This window comes from Capsicum annuum, chromosome 7 (assembly GCF_002878395.1).
Source record: "Capsicum annuum cultivar UCD-10X-F1 chromosome 7, UCD10Xv1.1, whole genome shotgun sequence".
NCBI classification, from domain to species: Eukaryota; Viridiplantae; Streptophyta; class Magnoliopsida; order Solanales; family Solanaceae; genus Capsicum; species Capsicum annuum.
The window spans coordinates 220,100,120-220,125,303 of record NC_061117.1 but is presented as its reverse complement, the minus strand read 5'-3'; the positions used below and the strand labels follow the sequence as shown (position 1 = coordinate 220,125,303).

Below are 25,184 nucleotides of genomic sequence, written 5' to 3'. Positions count from 1 at the left end.
AAATATGTATCTTTATTGAATGTACGTATTATGTATCTCGACAGATCTAAAATTGAAAAAATATATCAGAAGCTAATTATATATCTTTGATATCAAAACAGATCCAAATTTTAAATTTTCATTAATTATGCAAAATATCAAAATTTTCTGTAATGAAGCTTCAAACTATTGAAATTTATATTGTTGATTTATTATCGCATTAAAATGGGTCTAAATTTGGATTCGGGTTTGAAAAATTTATGTTGAGTGAAGTGTATTTAACTAGCGTAATTACACATTTTTAGAACTTGAATTTAAAACATGTGATTTAGGATCCTATATAACTTGCGAAAAGTTATTATGTATCATCGAATTCTATGTTTAATGATATGTTAGAAAATAACTGTTCGTGTGTTCGAGAAATAAATCTTATTTAGAATGAACGGTGTGCGTTTGTTAAATATTCGACAAGATGCTGCAAAAATTATGTGCATCAGTCAAATTTTGTTTAGTGAATGAAAGTTTATTAATTTGACCCAAATTCTCAATTTTGTTATATTTTCTACATGAAGACTGTGTGACCCATAAATCAAGCGAATAGCAAGGCGATCAAAAATAGTTTTTGATATCTCGGAAGCAGAGAGATTGCTTCCGATGAACCCTTGGCTCGAAAGAAATAGTATGATATACCATCTGACTATTTGTTTTTTTCCAAATATGCAAGTGTACTGACAAAGTTGGAGAACAAACAAAATATTGCCACTACACACAGATTTGACATAAGAAATTTGGCCACATTGCTTAGAATCAAGAAGTAATCCTCCAGAACCTTTATGCAAAGACCATGTCACAAGTGAACAAACAGATGAAAATGCTCATAGGCATATGAGCAGAACGATATTTATCCAAAAATGATTTCAAATGCCTTACCAAGCATGAAAAAGGAAGAAAAAAAAAAAAAAGATGTAGTTTCTACTATTTATCTCACAATAAGACTAACGATTAGCTCGATTATGCTAACCGTTTATGCGGAAACTTTACAAAGACAACTCTCAGTAGAAATTATTAACATGGGAAAGTTTTCACAGGAAAAGAGGCTCATTTACAGGAGCTCCCATCCAGGTTCACCTATGTTGCATGTGGATGGTTCCGTTGAGTGTGGACATGGTGAAGGAAGAGAAGGTAAATGAGAGAGCTCAACATGCTGGCTCGTTTCACCATCCACGTCTGCATACAAGACAGCCAATTGCTTGTATTCCTTTATCAATCTCTTTCTAGAAGCAAATGCCTCCTGTATTAATTCCTGTCGTATAGCAGATAGAAGTGAACGTTATTTGAGTACAGGATTTGAAGTAGAAGGGAAGCTTAACAGATAGAGAGGCTACCTTGTATGACTTATATTTCCTTGGCCTAAAAGAAACACGATTGTGTAATTTACTGTCAACGAGGACACAACTTTCCTTGACTTTTTCTTTATCAGTTAGATCAATTGTTTCCATGCCCGGAAGATCAATGGAGCTATCACTCATACATCCTGCAAAAAAAAATCAAGTAGTAGGTAAACATCAACAAAAAAGCACGGATACAGATGCTCAGATTTGAGAAGCCGTCAATCTGAAGAAAGCAGTATATGATTCCATGTTATTTTCTCTCAACCTATAAACCCTAAAGTTTTTTCTAATGGATCAGCATCAATCCTTGCCGTTATATTTCCAAAGAAAGAAAGAAAGATAGTTTTATAACTCCAGCTCCATGAAACAGACTGAATCTTATTCATGCAGACTAGGCCAGATTCTGAAATTAATCTCTAATTGATACAACGAAATGAAGTAGCGATCAACTGGCACGATCTTTCCGAAGAAGACATAAAAAAAGGCCAGCCCGGTGTTCTTAAGCTCCTGCTATGCATGGGGTCCGGTGAAGGGCCGGACCACAAGGATCTATCGTATGAAGCCTCACCTTACATTCCTGCAAGGGGCTGTTTCCACGGCTTGAACCCATGACCTCCTGCTTCCAAAGAAGGTATATCATCCAGAAATCTTCTGGCAGATTTTATAAAAGAACAACTCTTTTATTCTTCCATAAGTTTATAGTCGAGTGATACAGTTGATCCAACAACATTCATTTCAGAATACTGAAGAAATAGTAGACAAAGCATTCAAGTCAATATCATCCCTTCGCCCTCAAATTTCCTTTTTCATTTCTGTTTTATATGGGAGGGAAGGACAGCAAGGAAAATTTGGGACTCTTTACTTTTATTTTGATCACGTGCCTGCAGATAGACCTCAAGTTTGCAAACATGAAATCAAGCGATGAACTCTCCTTCCAAAAAATAATATGTTATAGCATCCCTGCAGCACATAAGGGCAACCAACTACTACATAATGAGCATGTCCTGCAGCTGAGATCCGAGTTTGCAATAATTTCTCCTTATTCTCATTATTTCACACATGCATCATTATCTCGGCTACATTGCCATAGTGGTTTTTTTTTTTTTTTTTTGAGAATGTAAGCTTTGGCTATATTGCCATAGTTTAATTGCAACTTTGTTAGAATCACACATGAATTTCAAAGGATACAACAACACACTCGCTGTAAATTACTACCAGGATAGAAAGAAAAAACCAAAGTTCTTCCACGTAGTACCTATTTCTGCAGGACAAATAAGAACCCTCAACTGAGGACTTGGACACCACTCATGGTCATTTTGTACTGACCCAGAATTTCCAACCGACTCGTGAGAACAGGAGGCATTTACAGCTGCAGAAGAAATCTATTGAAGCAGCGGATACAACTGAAAGAAAAAGGAAAGTAGAAACAGAGAGAACAAAAACTGGGCAGTGTAGGTTGAAAGGGGAATCCACTTACCACTGAAATCTGTTAACGACGGAGTACTTGAGAGAGCTGGAATGACAGAAACAACATTGTTTGCACTCACTAAAGAAGTAGACAACGAAGATGAGCGACCGGGGGAGATACTAAAATCAGACACTGCTTCCTTCATACAGTTTCCAATTGAGGAAGTTGACAGGCTTGAAGATTCTGCTAACATGGAAGAGTTTGATATTCCAGCGTCTACATCCATGCGTTCATTCTCCAGAACTTGAGAAAGTACAAGTTCAGATGACTGGAATGTGCTAGGAGCATCTTCAAATGCCCAAGACGTACTTGGCTCCTCAGAAACACAAGTAACATCATCCAGAAAACTCTTATGCACAGTCATGGACACACCAAATCCTGCATCATTTAGTGGAGGTATATCAGATGAAAATGCTGGGTCCTGGGGCAAAGGTTTATCTTCGACAAAGCTTGATTCCTTGGATGCAAGTCGATCTTCAGTAGTGATATTGCCTTGCAAGTTCGTCTGAGTTATTGAAATATTGGAAATGCTCTCAGCAACATCAGAAGATCTGTTGCACCCTCTCTCATCCTCTGGGAAGGTCCTAAGTTCTCTATCATTAAGTGAAGTTGGATGGGGTAACTTAGCCATGAGGGAATTTCCATGACTTTCCTCCAATGGAAATGTTAATGACTTTGATGAAGCCATATCTCCAAAAGAATTTGATTGATCATCGACTGGTAGTACCTCCCTAGTGATGTTTCGTTGCAAAACCATTTGACTACTTGTTACATTAGAAATACAGTTGATAGCATCAGAAGAACTATCACACAGTTTTTCATTCTTAGAGGCCCTGAGTTGTGATTTACACAAATAATCCAGGAATGAACTTGATCCCTTAGCCAGTGGTTGTTCCTCGCTGACCATATCATCTTGTAGTATAATCTGAGAGCTTGATACGACAGAAAAACACTCATCATCATCTGAAAAGCTATAGCACATGGTATCTTTTGAATCTTTGTCAACACAGGATTCCAATGAAATTCCGTCTTCGGAAGTACTTGGTTCCTCATCTACCAGTGCTTCCTCCCTTTTTATTTTCTTTTTAAAGACCTTATGTGAGTTCTTACAAGTTGCAGTGGAACAATCATTTCCTACAGAAAGATCAATTTCTTCTTCTTCAAAAGCTAGCACACCAGCAAGTTCAGTTGAAATTGAGGCATTATGGCTTTCAAGGGAATTGCCAGCATACTGATCCACACATGATTGCTTTTTGGTGGGGCTCTGTGTCGCGTTTGTCACTGAACTAGTATAAGTGCCAATGGCGTGCTTTGGCTTCCCATTGACAACTTGTGCCTCTTTTTTTACATGATTGTCCACTGGGATAAGAAAATCTTGCACCACACCAGAGTATAACTTTTTCATGTTTGCACCAACAGATTGCACCTGATTCTCAACATACTTAATTGTGTCCTAATTGTTAAGAAATAAGTCAAATCAAAACTAGAACTAGTCCATTCCAACAAACTATAGTAACATGTAGACTCCAAAGGAAACAAAACAACCAGGGAGAAAGCAGATATACCGAAGTACTTGGAAGTAGTAAATGGCTACCTTAGTTACAAATTCATCAACCTCCTGACACACAGCCTCGAACTTGTGGTATATGCTCCCAACCCAACTTTTGCTTCTGAGTTTCTCCATGGGTGCAGTCTATGAATCAATTAGGAGACTGTATGCCGATCTCACTTCACAATCATTAAAAGACTAGGCAGTCCTGATCCAAATAGCAGTGTCATCTGCCAAAGCAATGATCTGCATAAACATCACGATTAAACATTTTGACACATAATTCAGGAGAATTAAGCCTACGCAGCCAAGCACATCACTGAGCAACCCCAACACAGCTTACTTCAGCTTCCTCAAAACACTTCAAAAGGTAATAGGTTACAGACACAATTTCAAAAGAAATTAACATCTTAAAATCCTTAAGGGAAACTTCTTTGCAACACAAGACAAATCAATATCGATTACCTTGGCATCTGAGTACAACAGGAAGCTGGAAACTTCTCAGACTTAGTAAGCAACCAGTCAGTTAAACAATTAGTAAGTAACCAATCTATTAAACAATAGCTACATAGAGATTTCAAGCACATGGAGTACACAACACGATTGAGTTAATATCGTCCAAAATGGTAAGAACAAATACTACAGACTCTTAAGGGATGAATTGATTACAAGTTTGGGGTGTTTGAGTAGGAACAAAAATCAATAAAAACAAAGCCATTTAAATCAAGAAAGCAGGGTGAACAGCAGAGCATCTCTACTGATCAAGCTCTTAAAATAGCAACAAAGCAACAATATGAACAAAGATTCTATCTTTTCAACAACAAAAACATATCCAGTGTAGTCTCACAAAGTGGGGTTTGGGGAGGGTAGTGTATATGCAGACCTTACCCCTACCTCAGAGGTAGAAAGATTCTATCTTAACAACAACATACTTAGCGTAGTTCCACAAAGTGAGGTCTGGGAGAGCACTGAGCAGTGTGTATGCAGACTTAAGGACCTTAGAGATAAAAAGATTCTACCTTTTCAACAACAACATAATACCCAGTATAGTATCACAAACTGAGGTCAAGAGAAGATAGAGTGTATCCAGACCTTTTCCTACCTCAGAGGTAGAAAGATTCTATCTTATTAACAACAACATACCCAGTGTAGTCCCGAAAAGTAGGGTCTAGAGAGGGTAGCGCGTGCACCGACCTTACCCCTACCTCAGAGGTATAAAGATTCTATCTTTTCAACAACAACAACATACCAGTATAGTATCACAAAGTGAGGTCAGGAGAGGACAGCGTGTATCCAGACCTTACCCCTACCTCAGAAGTAAAAAAAATTCTATCTTTTCAACAACAACAACATACCCGGTGGTGTCTGAGTAGGGTAGTGTGTATGTAGACCTTACCCTTACCCCCACCTCCGAGGTAGAAAGATTCGATCTTTTTAACAACCACAACAACATACCAAGTCTAGTCCCACAAAATAAAATTCAGGGAGGGCAGTGTGTATGCATGCCCTACCCCTACCTCAAACATAGAAAGTTTCCATCTTTTCAAGAACACAAAATCTTATGTAAAACAAACATCAAAGCCAGAGAAGAAAAATTCATAATCACACATCAATAACAAAACGATCATCAGCTAAGAACTCCTTAATGAACTAAATTAAGGTACAAAATCAGTCAACTTCATTATCTCATAATTCCCAAAAAAGAACGAAGCAAATATCACAAAAATCTCAACTTTAATTTCTATACCAATCAAGCAAAATAAAAATAAAAATTACCCATATCCTCTACTACAATATACACCAAGAAAAAAGTACCAGATGATCAAAACAAGCAACAATAATAAATACTACATGAAAGAATTACACTATCATATTTTGAAATAACAAAGGGTTATCATTGAAAAAGATTATAAACTATCCAAAGAAAAAACCAATATGGGTTAATGAAAAAAATTGAAACTTTACAGAAATCAAGAAACTGAAACTTACGAGTCATTTTTCATTCAACTGATGAACTGGGAATTTTTATTTTTTTTTGAGCTGTAGAAGAATTTAGTATTTTTTTTCTCTGTATATTATTAACAACAACTACTACTACAAGTACATTGAAAAAGTTTCAGAATTTTTATTTTTTTGGTTGGAATTTTGTGTATATTTTCTGGGGGGTATGGAATTTTTCTAAGCAATTTCCTTGAGGTGATGGGGAACTTCACTTTTTGTTTTGTTTTGTACTTTTGTTTCCCTTTTTTTGGGGTGGTGTGGAGTCGGGGTGGGGGGGTTAATTATTGAATTTTATATTATAGTTTGATATCTTATGGGATCACGCAACAGTCAATCCCAAAGTTTCTGCTATTTTTCTTATGTACTTCATGAAGAATTACACTTGTTGCAGCCTTTACATAATAGAATTTTTAGGTAAATATTTATTTGTATTAGGTGTTTATATTAAAAAAAAAATGTACATTGATTATAATTAAGTAATTCTATAAAGTAAGAATGTATAATCAAGTAATTATAGTAACGTTTGCAAAAAGTTTATTTATATATCGAAAAAGGGTCAAAAATATCCTCAAACTATTGAAAATAGATTAAAAATACTCTTCGTTTGTTTTTTGACTCATAAATACCCCTTTGTTTGTTTTTTTTGGATAAAAAATACTCCTCCGTTAATTTTTTGGTTCAAAAATACCATTCTCTCTAACGGAAGATCACCAAGCACGCCACGTGAATAAAAAAAGTCATTTAATCAGTCCACGTCAGCATCACATAGAAAATCACTCCATTTAATTCATTTAACCATCAGTCCAATTTATTTTATTAAAAATTCAACCCGACCCAAGAGGTAAAATTCAATTGTTCAATTTTTTCCCCTCAGATCATCCCTTTCACCACATTCCATTATATTATTAACATTTTCAAAGTTATGAGACTCCCTCGAGCAATTCTTGACCTCATCAACTTATGGTTGTCCTACATTGCCACTAAACTTCCTCGCTCCAAATTTTAATTTTGTCTCTGAATTATCATTTCTCTCACTACAATCAGGTTCCTCATTAGACAAATTCAAATAGAAAATTCCGTAGCAATTCGAGCTCTTGAAAATCGAATCGACTATTTGAGGATCCAATTGTCTAGGGTCAATCCGATTCTTTTGAGTAACAATTTGAGGATCTGATTATTTCCTCATCTTTTGCATTGATCGATCCAGAATATCTGAACCCATCACATGAAAAATAAGCAATCAAATTATTCAATTTTTTCCTCTTTGGTCGTTCTTTTTTATTATGGGTGGGGTTGGATATTAGACGAAATTGGGCTGATGGTTAGATGGATTAAATGGAGTAATTTTTCATGTGTATGCTGGCGTAGACTACACTAGTGACCTTTTTAATGCACGTGGCGTGTTTGGTGGTATTTCATTAGAGAGAAGGGTATTTTTGAGCCAAAATATTAATGGAGGGGTATTTTTGAGACAAAAAAATTAATGGAGAGATATTTTTGAGTCAAAAAATAAATGGAGGGTATTTTTAATCCATTTCGAATAGTTCAAAGGTAATTTTTACCCTTTTCTGTTTATATATAAACATATAGACACAATATATAAATAGACATTTAACTTTGATTTCAGATAAATAAATACTTTAATTTTGATAGTGTATATTTATACTCAATTCGTTTTCATCATGTCAATTGGACTTTAACTTATAAAAGATCATCTAGACATTTGTAACGCTAACGTTGAGTGTCCACAAGACATAGTGCACATGAGTTGAGTGTTTAGTTGTCAATTAAGATCAAATTGAGATGTCTAAAGTGTATGTTTTTCAAAAGTTAAATGCTTACTTATCGGGTTAGTTCAACAAATATATATATATGATGCATTTATTAGCTTAATATAAACATAGATGTGGATAATTTTTTTACCTGATGTCAGCCCATATTTTAGTGCAAAGTTGTCATTATCTATAGTATTACTTAGCTGATTAATCACCCTCTAATATTGTAGATGGTATTTCTTCAATTTGTCCCTCTAATTATTTCTGGAAAATCTCACTGCTAAGTTTTCTAAAACAAAAAAGAAAGTAGTACAATAAATATCGAGTATTAATACAATTTAAATTTATAGGTAATATGATATTTCAAAATTTTGAAATCCCACATGGAAATGTTAAATGAGTTTTTTAATTTATGTCAAAGCTGAAGCGGTATTATTTCATTCAAAATATGAAGACAATCAATTGAAATTTACTGATTCATCAAATACAATATTAGTGAGTACTTCTGATTTTTTTTCAATTTTGAGAAAACATATTATACTGTATTATACTCAAAGGTCATCTTTGATATTTTGCATTCGTCAATTTTTTGATGAAATGAAAATATTCATCATTGATAAATTTAAAAGATTAAAACTGCTTAAAATATATAATTGGAAATATTAATTTAAACCCATCCAAAACATTTTTATCATTTTTCTCGTTAAAATGTATAATTAAGCAAATAAGCAATAGAAGGGCATCCCTTTTTGAAAGAAGGTATTGACTAACCACCAAATGTTGTAAAGGAGGTTGATTAAATACATCTCTATTTTCAATTACTTTTAAATTCAATTTTTTACCATGAAATAATTTTTAATAAGAATACTTTACCTTTTTAAGATGAAACTTTCTCATGATAATCATGATGCTCGAGTTAGTTTGAGCATACTTCGACTAATTTTATTAGATACCTGCCATCTTTCACTAGCAACAAATACCAGATAAAAAAAAATCTTTTAACATGAATTTTTTCCGTATGAATTCAAATTAATCAAATTATAAAATAAATAGCGAACAATCATATGAGACACTAATAAACAAGTTGTATGCATTGTGAGCATCAAAGAAGAAGGTTTTGGGCATGGTACTACATCAGGTTGACGATAAACAAGTTGTCCAAGTCATTAGTCAAAATCATTGTGTGTGAATGTGTGCACGTATCTATCAAACACTTGAATTAGAAAGAAGACATTTGGTCTACCAAGTAGATAAACTTTGTGTAAAACAAAACATGTGATTAATGAGTTACAACGATGTAACATTGTCCATTTGCTAGAGGTCAATAAAGTGAGTAAAATTCATGAGATTTTAGGTTTAGATTTTAGTTGAGACAAAAATATTATTAGTAAGTAATGACTTTTTATTTAATTTTACTTTGATCGAAAACAGGAAAAGTTATATAACACATATCAATGGTGGGAATAGGTAGATATCTCGTGGAATTAATCGAGATGTGGGTAAATACAGTAATTATAAAAAAAATTGTCCATTTTCTTAAAATGAAACAATTGCTTGTTTAGTGATTCTTTTTTTTTTTTTTGGTAAAATAGAAATGCATTAAATTAGAAGGTTAGTTACAAGCCAGATTTAGTCTGGCACAAAAACATGAGAGTTGTGGCTAGGATTTTCAGCATTGGATACAAGTCGGGAGAAAGCTTTCCCCTTGAAATCTTCCCAAAAAATTACTCCTATACTAGGTGGAGGAGTAGCAAAAGTATAAAGATTGCCGAACATGTTTTGACTTGAGCCTAGCTTAGCCATTGAGTCTGCTACTCTATTCTGCTCCCTGTAAGTGTGGTGCACTGGAGGATTCCCCATTTTCTCTAAAAAAGATCTACATTCAAAGACAATTGAATTATATAACAAATTTTCATAGTGTAATATGTTAATAACCTGAAGAGAGTGTGCATATATCCAAAGGTATCAAGTTCAGGTCTATAGCCAGATTGAGACCTTCTTTGAGGGCCAGGAGTTCCATGAGATTGTTGATGGCGTGGGTGAAGCTTTTATTGAAGCCAACCATCCAGTCACCTCTACTATTTTTGATGACCCCTCCAATTTCTTCCCTACCTGGGTTCCCAAGGAAGAATCCATCAGTGTTCAATTTGTAGGGATAAGAGGTGGGGGGAAGCCATTTAATGGTGATGTAGTCTCTAGTCTGAAGGTTGTAGGGGTTCCCAAAGTGGTAGTATTCTATTGCTTCAGCATGGGGGATGCTGAAGCAAGGAAGAGAGTTGGCATCTTTGAAATTCCTGTTGTTTCTGATCTTCCAGAGGTGCCAGAGACAGAAGGGTAGCAAAGTGAGCCAAGGGGTGTTAGGGTTGAAGTCCTCGTTTTTGAGGATTTTCCAGGTGGAATGCCAATTGTTGGTGTCGAACAGGGAAGTGTTTAAATGCAATGACCCTTTGTACTTTTGAATAAGTTGGTTTCAAAAGGTCTTGGCAACACTGCACCCAAAGAAGATATGGTGTTGATCTTCTTGGCTATTGTTGCAACTATGACAATAGGGGCTGATATTCAGGCCTCTTCTGGCAAAAGTATGGTTAGTAGGAAGGCTATTGTGATGCATGAGCCAAATGAAAGTTTTGATCTTATTAGGAATCTTGAGTTTTCAGATCCAGTTGAAGGACTGATGATGGGTGATAGGATGTCTTTTGAGACTGTTTATGTGGTGATAAGCGCTCCTGCATGTAAAGTTGCCATCACAAGTGAGATTCCAAATAGTGGTGTCTTGCTCTAAGTTGGGAGAATACATGAAGACATTCTTAATATTGTAGGCAATGTTGGGAAGGATGTGAAAGGGCAGAGGGGCAGAGTCCCAAATTCCCTCATTCTAGATGTCTTTGACTTTAGTACTGCTTGAATTTGAGAGAATAGGCCCCTGAATAATGGAAGAAAGAGGTGGCATTCTAGGGATCTATCTGTCTTCCCAGGCATTTACCTTAGTGTCATCCTTGATAGCCCAGGAGCAGGCATCCTTGCAGAGATTTAGGCTATTAGTAATAGCCTTCCAGGTTTTGGAACCTCCACTACTGTTTCTAATAGAGTTGTATTTAGAGAGGAGAGTGCTGGCCTAAGAAAAGTTAAGGATGGAGTACATTCTTCATCCCAAGCCACAAAGGATGGCTTGATTCTTATGGCTGGTTTTCTGCATTCCAAGCCTCTCATTTCTTTTGGGAAGGGTGATAGTGTCCCACCCATGAGGTGCATTTTCCTCTTGACATCAGTGGTTCCCCAAATGAAGTTCCTTTGAGATTTGTCAATAAGCTTATGGAAAGAAGTGAGGAGGTTTATATACTGCATAACATGGTTGGGAATTCTAGCCAAGAAGGATTTGGCTAGGGTAACCCTACCAGTCATGTTGAGGAACTTAGTCTTCCAACCAACAAGCTTGTTGTTTAGATTATCAATGAGAAATTAAAAGTCCCTCTTTTGAGGCTTCTTATGAAAAATAGGGAAACCCAGGTATTTCTCAAAACTTTTAGCAGGATGGATACCCGGAGTGTTACTAATGTTCTCCTGGTCTTCAATAGAGCAATTAGTAGAGAAGATAACCATGGATTTGTAAAGGTTGATCCTTTGGCCTGAATGGGAACTGAAAATTTGAAGAGTTTTGTTGATGGTGACATAGTTTTTTAAATTAACTTTGGCAAAAAGGGTGAGCTCATTCGCAAAGAAGAGATGGGAAAGAGGGTAACCCCTTTTGGAGATGGAGATGAGCGTCCAATTAAGAATATCCACTCCATGGTTGATTCTCTTGGACAACATTTCCATGCAAAGAACGAAAAGGTAAGGGGATATGGGGTCTCCTTATCTAATGCCCCTTGAGGAAGTAAAGCTGGCAATTTTCTCTCTATTAATAAGGACAGAGATGGAAGGGAAAGAGATGTAAGAGAGAATGAGTTTAGTAAGGTTAGGGGTAAAATTGAAGTGAATGACCACTCCTGTCTATCAAAGGCTTTCTTAATGTCAATCTTGAGGATCATGTTGACCTTCTTACCCTTTATCTTGGAGAAGTGGTTGCCATATTCCTGGACAATGATAGCATTATCAGAGGCTCTCTTGTTAGACATAAAGCTGGCCTGGCACGGCCCAATGATTTTTGCCATGAGAGGTTTCAGTCTACTGATAATGATTTTGGTTATGAGTTTATACTGGGTATTGTATAGACCTATTGGTCTAAAGTTATTAAGGAAGGTGGCATTCCTACATTTAGGAATGAGAAAAATATAGGTTGAGTTCATATGAGGGTCGATAGAGTAGGAATTGAAGGTGTCCTAACAAAATTTAAACAAAGGAGGACCCAAAATGTCCCAAAATTTTTGGTAAATGAAAGGGTGAAGGAGAAAATGGCTCTTTTAACCTCCTTCATGGAAGGGGTTGCCTGGAGGGATTCATGATGGAGAGAGTTAATGCTACCCTTGGAAGAGGGATTGGACTGGGTAGCAAGATAACCTAGGGAATGCTCAGTAGTGTAAAGATTGGCATAATAAGAGGACACCAATTTCTCAATGTCAGAGTGTTGATAATGCTAGTTGCCACAATTATCAGTGAGGGAGTTGATTCTATTCCTTCTCCTCCCGTTGAGGGTGGAAGTATGGAAGAATATTGAGTTGGTGTCACCTTTAAGGAGCCAGGAGATTCTAGACTTAAGCTTCCAGAATTCAGTCTCCAGGGTGAGGACATGATTGAACTTTTTCAAAAGGTTAGCAGCCTCCAGCCCATGGAGGAAGCGACTGGTAGGGTAGTTAGGAGACTTCTGAATGTCAAATAAACTTGCAAGCAAGTGCTTTTTCTTGGCAAAGATGTTACCAAAGATAAGTTTATTGCAATCTCTAGCCCTGTTTTCAAACTCAGTGGTAGCCATTGTTATGCAAGGGCAATCTTGAAAGGAATCTTTTATGAGATTAGGGAAATCTTGGTGAATAAGCCACATGAACTCAACCCTGAAGGGTTTTCTCTGGTTGTTGGGGGAGCCCACATTAAGAAGGATAGGGGAGTGGTCAGAATGAGTTCTTAGGAGGTGAGTGATGGTAGGTTCTAGGTAGATATTCACCCATTCACCATTAGCAAGGAACCTGTTCAGTCTTTCAAGGATGAGACAGTGTCTGTTTGTATATCTCATATTGGACCAGGTATACTTGCTGCCTCTGAAACCTAAGTCTATAAGCTTACAGTAATTTTTGCAGTTTATGAAGAGGTTAGCCCTATTCATGTTAATACTTGAGCCTCCAAATCTTTTAGAGGCCCTAAGGATTTCATTGAAGTCACCCCCAATAACCTAGCTCTTGCCTTCAGAGAGGATGGAGTTATCAGAGAAAGAAGAGAGCTAGTCCCAGAGATCAAGTCTGTACTGAAAATCTGTGCTAGCATAAATGATACTAAGAAACCAAGAGGAGTGGGGGGATTTTACCTTAACTTTGGTATTGATAACCTGGGGGAGATAGAGATTGAAGAAATAGAGACAAAGTCTTCTTTACACATGATGACAATACCTCCAGAGTTACCATTTGCTTCAGCTTGGATATAACTTGGGTATCCAAATTTCTCACAAAGGTCTTGGTGCTCATTCATTTTGGTTTCAAGCAAGGCAAGTATGCATGATTTGTGCATGTTAACCATAGCCCTGCAGTGCTTTCTGAACTCAGAGTTCTTGGCCCCTCTAGCAGTCCACGCAATGCAGTTCTTCATTTTGGAGTGTAGAGGGTGGTGAGTTTCTATTGCAGCTATCTTGTCCTTCCTCTTGGGATTGGAGGTAGGTGTCCAAAAAGGAGACTTTATTTTCCTGGTGAGGAGTTGAGTATGACCTTGGTGGTCTATTCTTTTATAGAGTTTGTGGGGCTTATTTTTATGCCTAATCCTGCTAACCCTTGGGATATCAGGATGATCACAATCTCCTAAACTGGCTCTGTGAACTCTAGACTTAGGGGATCTACTAGATTGAGGATTTCTGTTCTTGGCACCCTAAGCTTGGACAAGAATTCTTCTATGTCCTTGTTGCTTGCTCTTAGGGTTTCCAGCGTATTCATCCTCTCTATTCTCTCTAAGGTTAGATAGGGAGGGGTTGATGGAGTGCCCTATGTTGATTCTTGAATGAGTGGGGGCTGGAGTTCCTTAGTTGGAGGCACAAAAGCTGGACCCAATAGCATCATTGCAGGATCGTGTAGAGGAAAGAAAGGGAGTCCTAGGTTGAGTTAGTTCATTATGCTGGCTAAGGACTCCATGTTTAGCTCCTTCTGAATTGGAGAGTTGATTACGTGAAATAAGGTGGCCATCCAAACATTGAGCCCGTATGTTTGTAGGCCCTGATTCAGGCTCACCATAGCTAGCTGGGCCAGGTATTGGGGGTCCTGGATTAGAATGGTAAATTGTCTCCCTTCCCATTCTAGGTGCAGGAGGACTGTTTGGTTGTATAGACACACTTCTAACCATGATATTGGTTGGTGGTCCTAAGATAGTGGAGCTGTGGGGATGGTAATCTGGTTGTTTTTTGTTGACTCCATGAGAGGTTTCTCTTGAAACCTCTGTCATTTTTATCTCAGTATGTAAAGAGCGGGAGGGGGGGAAGGGGGAGGTAATTGGAGAGTTTCCTCTTGGGGAACTCCACCAGCATTAAATACACTGTCTAAAGGTAGGACATTCTCAATCACATCACTGCGGGAAGTGAAAAGGTTTCCCACAGTTATGAGAGGAGACTCATGATTGCCTATGCCAGTGTGTAAAGTAAATGTCCCACTCGTGGTAGAGGCTTTTAATTTTTCATCCAAGTTAAAAGAAAAAGAATTAAATTTTGGGGGAAGGGGAATAAGTTGAGGTGGGCTGGGTTCTGTAAGGCCCAAGTAGGTCAGGCCCCTAAACGCCTTATTCAGATGGGCTTTCCCTTTAGGTGGACCATCATTTAATTTCTGATCCTTTTCCCCCAAGGCAGGCTTAGGCGAGGTATTGGGCTTGGAGATTTGGTCATGGGCTGGCCCAACCTGAGAAGTCTCAGCAGGTGAGGGTGAGACTTCGACGGTGCCGCCATGGTAGCACTAGGTTTGAGGAACTTACCTGACACCGCATCAAAGGTTTTAACCCTGATGATGGGTGTTGCCTTAGTGCTCGAGAGAGTATGTGTTCTCGTTTTTTTCTTTTTCTTGGTGAAATGAACCGTCTGCCAGTCGTTGGAGTTGCTTATTACTGATTTTGACTGCTCCGTCTCACTGGTGGATTAGTCTGCCTGTAGAGTTCCATTTAGATATTGGTGCGAGGGTCGGAGAGGGTATGCACAGTTGGGCGTTTTGTGGCCTAGTCTTCCACAGTTCTTGCACAGGAAGCCCTTCCCTTCATAGATTAGGGATTGGATGTGGTGGTTAATGGAGACTGACGTTGCTACTGGGGTGTCGAGGGGTATTTGGACGCAAATCCTTGCGTACCTTCCCCTTAGTGCCGCTGATGTGCATGTATCAACCTTTAGCAGTTGCCCGATTTCATTGCCCATCCTTTGTAGGATGAGAGCATCGTACAGCTCCGTTGGGAGTTGAGGCAGCCTGACCCAGATAGAAGTGGAGTCAACCTTGGATTTGGCCGGTATGAAGTTGGGTTCCCACTTTCGAACTGAAATGAAGGAACCAGTAATGAACCAAGGCCCTCCTTGGAGAATGGACACTTGGCTTTCTGCCATGGCTACTTTTGCCGTGTAGAAGCGCATCCTTTTGAGAAATTGATGATTGAATTTTATGTTGATTGGTTTTACTAGGATAGAGTTGATCCAAATGGCATAGAGCCTTCTTTTTTCCTCCTCCGTCAAATGGATACCTCAATCCGTGTTCCCCAGGTCCCTTTCCATGGCTGTAGGACAAAGATCTATGCTCGACTCAGGGGATATGATTTTCCCCATGGTAACTTCTTTGTACGAGAGTGGAGGAGGGAAGGATTCTCCCATGGTTATTTCTTTGGGATTTGACAGTATTGGAGGGTTTGGTAACAGGGGTGGAATTAAGGTTCGATCCATGGCTGATGTCGAAGCCAGGGGTAAGGGAAGATAGTGAGAGGGGTCTTTTTCTCACTTGTTTAGTGATATTACTAATGTGCGAACAAATATTATCTATACATAAATAATAAAAGCTCTATATATGATCTCGTAATATTCTAATGGTATAAGATATTTTTCTTTTAAAAATATCATTTGATTTAAATGGATAATATATAGCGTGGTTTTGTGTATTGTTTTTTCCATCAATTGATATCACAAGTAATGATTTGATGAGACTACGGAGCCCAATTTATTGCTTTTATAAAACTACTAGGTGGCTTACTACATATAATATTTACCAATAAAGTCTCATATTTTTAGTCGAAAAGAAAAATAAGATATGTATAAAGTATACTAAAAATCTTAATTATGTGATTATTATTTTTAAAAAGGTTGTGCAAAATTGGCCCAAATCAGATAACATGACTTCATATTGCGAATATTTTATGTCATTTTAGCTCAACAGATACCAAACTTTCACTATTCTCCCCTTTATCTAGTTTTTTTTTTCCTCATTCGACGTTTGATATTTGTATTGAGTCTAATTAATTCAAATTCATGCAGCTTAGGGCCAATAAGAAGTAAAGCTCCTCATCAAAAAAAATTTCTATATAAAACTCGATTTCGAAACTTCTAGTTAAAGGACTCGAACTCGAAACATCTAGTTAAAGCACGACCCACCCCGTGAACGACATCTTTAATTTGGTGGTCCCTTTATCTAGTTGGATAAGCTTTTTTTTTTTTTTTTTTTAAAAAGAATAATTTCTCCTACTATATACCATAACCACATATCAGCGAATTGGCAAATCTGTCTTTAATTAAGAAAGTGATAGATTCGACATGTTTGGTCCTTTTCACCCCCTGCTGACATGATTCATCAATATCAGTTTTTCTTATCAAGACTCTGGGGTTTGGGCTACGGGTGACAAAAGAAACTTAAAATGAGGTTTAGGTGATATAAGTCTTAATAATTGAGTAGAAATGACAATTACTTAATTATGATTTTAAAAGGTTTGGGAAATTTCAAAATAACCCATAAGTTTTTAAATTTACACTTCGATTCAAATGTTAGTTAATATATAACGGGGAACGAAGGGAAAAAAGACGCTTTTGTCTCTCTCCTCATTCGTTGTTATTTTCTCTCTCTTCGCGATATTTGTTGTTCATTGTTGCTGCTGTTTTATTCATCATCTTCTGATTCATTTTTATCATCTTATACTTTATTATCATCTTCATATTCTTCTTGTTGACCATTGTTGTTGTTGTTGTTGTTACCCCAACTGCTGCTCTTTGATCAAATTCTTATGTCAAATTTTGTTTCGTAAATCACTTTCAACTTTGGAATTTACTTGAGAGGAGACTTTGGTAAGTTAGATTATGCTTTTTAGTTGAATCTGGATAACTGCTAGTGTGATATTTTTTCAATAATAGCTTGTACGCGAACATGAATGCAATACAAGAGTAATCTGTTTAAACAGATCCATTATCTGTGGCACCAGATAAATGTTCTGTTGTAACAGTAGACTCATATTGGATTCATGTTTATGGGTTCTAGGTGCCCGTGATATGAATCGAATAGATGGGTATTCTATTGCGCCAGATTAGTAATCTGTTTCAACAGATAAATAATCTGTTTCATCAGATTATTAATATGTTTCGAACAACAAAATACAGCTTCTGTCACACACAAACCTAACAGATAACTCATATGTTCTTGCTATTGATACTGAAATCACATTATTTCTTAATTGTAGACATGTCATTAGTTAAAAAATAAAAATAGACAACACGAAAATTAAATAAGAAATAAAAAGTCAAGTGCATCAAACATAATTTTTTATAAAAAAAAACAAAAACAATACATAGATAAAATAAAAAAAAAAGCTTAATTATTATCATCATCATTATTATTTGTATGGCCAGCCGGCCAATCTTCAACGGGTAGGAGCAGCGCCCTCCTCAGCCTGCGGATCTCCCACAGCATCCTTACTCTGACGGCGGCCAACTCCCAATGCAGGTCATGAACCTCCTTCTGCAGTTCTCGCATGGCGTCTCGTAAAATAGCGACATCCCACACAGGAACAGCCATATCTAGAAAACGCATAAGTTGACAAAATACACGTAAAAATAAAAGTAAAGAAAAGAAAGAATTCAAATGTAATGTAATATACAACGAATATTTACACAAAAATCAAGAAAAAAACTTACTAGAGACAGAAAAAGCTATCAAGTCCTTGAAGAGAAAGTAGTTGAAGGTGTAACAAGAGCAATGAATAAATAGTGTGTAGTAGAACGAACGATTGAGTAAGGAGGGATCTATTTATAAAGGACTGAACTTGAATGAGTTAGACAAAAAATCAGAATTGTTCACCTCCATTTATTAATGACATTCTTGATTACTGTAAAAAGTTATGACTTAATTAAATTAATCAATCTTATGATAAGTCATGACTTTTTAGCTTTATTATTATTAATAATTAGTTCTTTTCAGGAACCATTTTTTTTACACTGAGTTGGACAACAGATAATATACTGTTACAACATATATATCATCATTTGCAACAAATAGATAACCCGTTGCATCAGATAATATATCTGTTGCAACATATAATATATATATTTAAAAAAAAATTATCTACATCCAAATTTTCTGACTTTTTAATTATATAAATTAATAAAGCAAATTTAAAGACACAACTGTTCACTTCCATTTATTAATGATATTCTTGATTACTGTAAGAAGTTATGACTTAATTAAACTAAACAATATTGTGATAAGTCATGACTTTTCAGCTTTATTATTATTAAAATAATTAGTTCTTTTCAGCAACCGTTTTTTTTACACTGAGTTGGACAACAAATTATATAGCTGTTGCATCAAAAAATTCATCTGTTACAACAGATATATCATCCGTTGCAACAAATAGATAACCTGTTGCATAAGATAATATATTTGTTGCAACATATAATATATATATATATATATATATATATATATATATATATATATATATTTTAAAAATAATTTATCTTAATGACATCCAAATTTTCTGACTTTTTAATTATATAAATTAATAAAGTAGATTTAAAGGCACAACTGTTCACCTCCATTTATTAATGACATTCTTGATTACTGTACAAAGTTATGACTTAATTAAATTAATCGATATTGTGATAAGTCATGACTTTTCAGCTTTATTATTATTAATAATTAGTTTTTTTCAGGAACCATTTTTTTTACACTGAGTTGGACAACAGATAATATATCTGTTGCATCAGATAAATCATCTAATACAATAGATATATCATCATTTGCAACAAATAGATAACCTGTTGCATCAGATAATATATCTGTTGCAACGTATAATATATATGTTTTAAAATTTTTTTTATCTTCATGACATCCAATTTTTTTGACCTTTTAATTATATAAATTAATAAAGCAAATTTAAAGGCACAACTGTTCACCTCCATTTATTAATGACAATGTTGATTACTATAAAAAATTATGACTTAATTAAATTAAACAATATTGTGATAAGTCATGACTTTTTAGCTTTATAATTATTAAAATAATTAGTTCTTTTTAGAAACCATTTTTTTTTATACTGAGTTGGACAACAGATTATATATCTGTTGCATCAGATAAATCATCTGTTACAACAGATATATCATCCGTTACAACAAATAGTTAACCTGTTGCATCAGATAATATATCTGTTGCAACATATAATATATATATATATATATTTTTAAAAATAAATTATCTTCATGACATCCAATTTTTTTGACTTTTTAATTATATAAATTAATAAAGATGACTTAGTAAAACAAAAAATCACGACTGTTCATATCCCTTAATTAAATAAAACTGGTGACTTTTCGAATATGTAAATTAAAAAAAAAAGGATCTAAATACAACATTTTATCCTTTTTATTGTATTTCGGAAAGAGACGGATTGGTAATCTGTTGCAAAATATATTTCACCTGTCAGATAACTTACAATACAATATATGGACAATCTGTTACAACAGATGGATATATCAGTTTGCTTTTCCATCAGTTGTGGCGTTTGTTGCACTTACTAGTCATCTATTTATTAAATTTCATCGAGAGCAATCGATTTTTCTACACACTTTTTGGCCAAACTCAATTTTTGCTCTTGGATTGCTTCTCTTTTTTCTTTGCAACCTTCAACCAAATTAATTTTTTGCTATTGGATTGATGGCAAAAATTGAATTTGGAGGCCAGCTTGAAGGATGCAAAGAAAAAAAGAGAAGCAATCCAAGAGCAAAAAATGAGTTTGACCAAGAAGTTTTTAGAAAAATCTATTGTTCTCGATGAAATTGAACAAACAGATGACTAGTAAGTGCAATAGAAGCCACAACTGATGGAAAAACAAACTGATATATCCATCTATTGCAACAGATTGTCCATATGTTGTATTGTAAGTTATCTGACAGGTGGGATATATTTTGTAACAGATTACCAATCTATCTCTTTCCAAAATACAATAAAAAGATAAAATGTTGTATTTAGATCCATTTTTTTAATTTACATATTCGAAAAGTTACCAGTTTTATTTAATTAAGGGATATGAACAGTCATGGCTTTTTGTTTGACTAAGTCAAGTCACCACCACTTCCAATTCAATCATTTTGTTATTGTGGTCGTTAAGCTCAGTATAGAGCTCTTGATCTTTTGTGAGTTTGTCAACGAGGACCACTCTCTTTCTTGGCAATTTTTTTACAATACTCCTCTTGGCCCTTCTTAGCTCTATGCAAGGTCAAGGAGAAGTATGGAAGGTTCTCTTTGAGTTTTTCCAAGGCAAGCGCTCTCTCATCTGATAAATCCTATGCTGCAGCATATATGGATAGTGTAGAACTCAATGCAGAATAGTTTTCTGGTAGAAGCAAGTCTTGAGAAAACATAATCAGTAATCTATCGATATCAGCTTTCGCTGTGTCAAGCAGTTCTGTTGATATCTTGTCTTCTACGGAGAAGATTGATCAGCAAAAAAACTAAATGATTGAGATTGTTTAATATGTTGACTATCTCAAGCAAAGACATCTTCTATATTATTAAACTTCACAAGGCATTCTGGTGGTTCAATAACATCAGATGTCTTATTTCTGGTATTAGCTAATGATGGGGAGATTCTGCCTTCCTCACCATCTTGAAAAGAAAAAGCACTCGAAATTAGATGGAGTATCTCTACATAATGAAACAAGATGAACTAAATCTAGCATTCAGTTTTTCCTTTCTATTCCTAACCCCTTTTTATCTTCTCACCTTTATCAGATCCAAACTTTTTCTTTTTTTGAATACTTGATAATGACTTGGAAATTGCTTTCTTTCTCCTCTTAGCCTTAATCTCTAATGGAGTGAATGAAACTGAAATCCTCTTTGATCAAATGACACTACTGTTAGATATCAATTCCTTTATATCAGTAGTTAATGCATTAACAGTATTAATCACACCATTATGTTTTGCCTTGCACTCTTCACATTTGCATGCATAAGATAAGCAAGGAGGGGCAAGATTGATCATTCTTCTACCATATAGAGGATAACATATCCGTCATGCAAAAGTCTACACCATCGCCAGAAATGCTTACCACAACGAAAGTCTATAAAAGGCATGACAAATAAACATGCGCAACATCCGACATTAAATCTTAACAAAGTATCAGAATCATATTCATGGTCCCTCAGCCTTATCAGTTCGGACATGACAAATAAACATGAGCAATATCCGACATTAAATCTTAACAAAGTATCAGAACCATATTCATGGTCCCTCAGTCTTATCAGTTCGGACCTACCAAAATTAACTGTAAAATTTCAAATATCTTGTTTGAATGATCTATGACTAATCAATAAAAATAATATTCACAAAATTAGTGTACTATATGTGTGTTTTCACGATAACATTATCAGTAATACATACCTCCCACATATGAAGTAGTTTCATCTGCATGTAGCTTATTTCTCTGAACATATCTTTACTGCAGCCTCTTGTGACGGTTAAGCAAAAGTTGATCAACTTTCAGTTCCTTTTATATCTACAAAGAAGAAGGAAAAAATTTATGTCACAGCAAGAAAATTATCCTTCTGTTGCAACAGATGTAGAGTCTGTTTTATCAGATGAGAAGTCTGTTGTGTCAAATGTGGAGTCTGTTGCATCAGATGTGGAGTCTGATGCAATAGATATGGAGCCTGTTGGAATACATAACAGCCTTTCTGGTGGTTTGATTTGTTCCAATAGCTGCTCCGTCTGTTGCAACATCAACAACAGTATAAACTACCAACAAGAAATAAAAAACATCAACAACAAAAACAACAACAACAATTATTCCAATAACAAAAAAGCATACATCCTATGTTCCAACACCATCAACAACCAGGGATGGACCCACATGGAGTCCCCCGAGTGTGCGAGCATAGATTTAACTCATATCAAACTTTATATATGTATATGGAAATTAAGAAAAAACGTATATAATCTAATTAGTGAGAACTCATAGTAAGAGTTGTTTGGTTAGCCTAGTTCTTATTTATGGGTGCTTAATGCTATTTATTTCTTTTGGTATTGAGTTCAATTCCCACTCAGCACATATTTTTAAAATTTTTGTAACCAACTCTTCTCTCCTTATTCACTTTAATTTTTTTTTTCTCCCTTACTCCTTGTGTTGATTGTTCGGACTCCACTATTTTTAAGCTAAGAAGCACCCACCGTCTAAAAAACCTGGATCCACCACTGTAACAACACCACACCATAAGTTCCAACAACGCCAACCCCAGCAACTACATCAATAACAACATCAACAACAAAGAAACAAATAAAATACATAAAAAAATGATACTGCCAACAAGGCTTTTAAACTTCTCCCAACAGATGACTTTTTTTCGCATCTTGTAGTAAAAATTCTCGGTTCGTTTATTCAATAAATAAAAGTTTATTCAAATTTTTTAAATAAATATGATATGGAAAAATGGTAATTAAATTAAAAAAAGATGTAAATAACTTGCAAGAAGAAGACGAGAATGAAAGAGCAATAGTGAATCATATCATACCTTAATGTCAAAAGGGGGTCAAAACAATAATTTCAGTCGAGGAACCTAAGATATGGATATGGATTGGTTTAGATCTGAATGAAAATTTATGAGAAAGAGGAGAGAAAAAAAGGCTTTGATAACCCTAAAGAGGGTAGAAATAAAAAAAGATGAGAGACGAATAAAATAAATTTAGGGTTGAAGGAGAGGAGAGGAGAGATAAGATTATTCTAATTTCAAGATGTACTACCCTTAATATTAAATGACTAAACAAAGTGTATTTATTCAAATTTATATTTTCAAAGCATAATTAATAAGGCTAATTTGGTAGTAAAATAAATTCCTAATTAATTTTTTCTTAATGGGTGTGCTAAGTCAATATGAAACGGAAGAAGTATTAGGGGTTTCAATATTCATTAATTAATATTCACTAATAATTTGAGGGGCACGAGGAAGAAAATCGGTGACATTGAAAAGATAGGACAAGACTACTCAATGAGATTTTTGAGTTATCCAAGAAACATTTTTTACCACCTTTAGTAGTACAACTACTTTATCTACTTAGACAGTAGCTTGCTTTAAAATTAAAAGAAATTTTTTTTTTCAAACAAATATGTTGTTTGTTGCAACATCTTTAAATATCTATTTGAAAAATTCCAACAGCTCAGTTATCTGTGACAACAGATGGAAATGTCCATTTGATAACTAAATCAGAAATGTCATCTGTTGCAACAGATATCAATATCTGTTTGAAAATTTCCAACAGCTCAGTCATCCGTCATAACAGATGCAAATGTCTATTTGATAATTAAATCAGATATGTCATCTGTTGTTGTTATCTGTTTGAAATTCTCTAACAGCTCAGTCGTTTGTTGTAACAGATTTCATTGCAATTGATTTAGGTGGAACTAGGAATGAAAGAATGAGCTCTTCATTAACTTAATGTTAAGATTAATAATAGTACCTACATCGATCTAGGTGGAACGAGGGATGAATAAATGAGCTCACAGGGTTAACTACAAATTTAATTGAGTTGTTGCATTTGCATGGTGTTAGTATTGCGTTCATTCTGACCCGAGTCATCGATGTTAAGATTAATAATAGTAAGAACTCTGAGTTGAAATGAGTTCTTATTAACTTAATATTAAGATTAATAATAGTGCCTACATTGATCTAGGTGGAACTAGGGATGGATGAATGAGCTCAAAGGGTCAACTACAATTTTAATTGAGTATTTTGGCAATTGCATGATGAGACGGTACTGCATTCCTCCCGACAAGAGTCATCGATCGATCACTCTGAGATGAACCGATTCTTACTACCTCGTATGTTCAACTAATACCTTAATTGAATAATCTGGGACTAGGAGTTCTCATAGGGTCAACTACAACTTCAATTGAGTCTTTTGACAATTGCATGATGAGACAGGACTGCGTTCCTCCCGACAAAAGTCGTCGATCGATCACTCTGAGCTGAACCAATTCTTACTACCTCATATGTTCAACTAATACCTTAATTAATTAATCTAGGACTAGGGGTGAGTTCTCATAATGTCAACTACAATAGATGACAACACCTATTTGATAATTTACAACAGATGGGTAATCTATTGTGACATTGACTTAATCCATTTGATAATTTACAATAGATGGGTAATCTATCGCAACAGATACTTAAACTGTTTGATAGTTTACAACAGATTCATGATTTCTCGTAATGAATAACGTAATCTGTTTGATAGTTTACAACAGATGCATAATATGTTGTAACAGATTACATAATCTGTTTGATTTGATCCAACAGAAAAGACATCTGTTGCAACTGGTTGACATTTGTTTATATATAATTCAATTGTGTTCATATGTTAGACTAATACCGTAATTGAATGTGAGTTCTCATAGGGTCAAC

The 25,184-nt window shown here is 35.3% G+C and overlaps 1 protein-coding gene across 2 annotated transcripts; it reads right to left on the bottom strand.

Annotated features, from left to right (window-relative positions):
- Window positions 1-845: 845 nt before the first annotated feature.
- LOC107878620 lies at window positions 846-6,759 on the bottom strand. 2 transcript variants are annotated; one of them, XM_016725673.2, is made up of 6 exons: window positions 6,377-6,632; window positions 4,433-4,633; window positions 2,848-4,291; window positions 2,626-2,739; window positions 1,365-1,513; window positions 846-1,282 (listed from the first exon to the last, which is right to left on the bottom strand). In XM_016725673.2, exons 2-6 carry the CDS (start codon window positions 4,520-4,522, stop codon window positions 1,082-1,084), a joined length of 1,998 nt encoding a protein of 665 aa, XP_016581159.2. In that variant the 5' UTR covers window positions 4,523-4,633; window positions 6,377-6,632; the 3' UTR covers window positions 846-1,081. The 2 variants fall into 2 exon arrangements, with proteins under 2 accessions (XP_016581159.2, XP_016581160.2); XM_016725674.2 differs by lacking the exon at window positions 2,626-2,739 and having other exon boundaries at window positions 6,377-6,759.
- Between the last annotated feature and the right edge of the window lie 18,425 nt (window positions 6,760-25,184).

Coding starts and splice junctions, on each gene's coding strand:
- LOC107878620 (XM_016725673.2), bottom strand. CDS start 4,522: ATGGAGAAACTCAGAAGCAAAAGTTGGGTTGGGAGCATATACCACAAG. Junction 2,740..2,847: donor GTCGTTAACAGATTTCAGTG/GTAAGTGGATTC, acceptor TTTCTTCTGCAG/CTGTAAATGCCTCCTGTTCT. Junction 1,283..1,364: donor GGAAATATAAGTCATACAAG/GTAGCCTCTCTA, acceptor GCTATACGACAG/GAATTAATACAGGAGGCATT.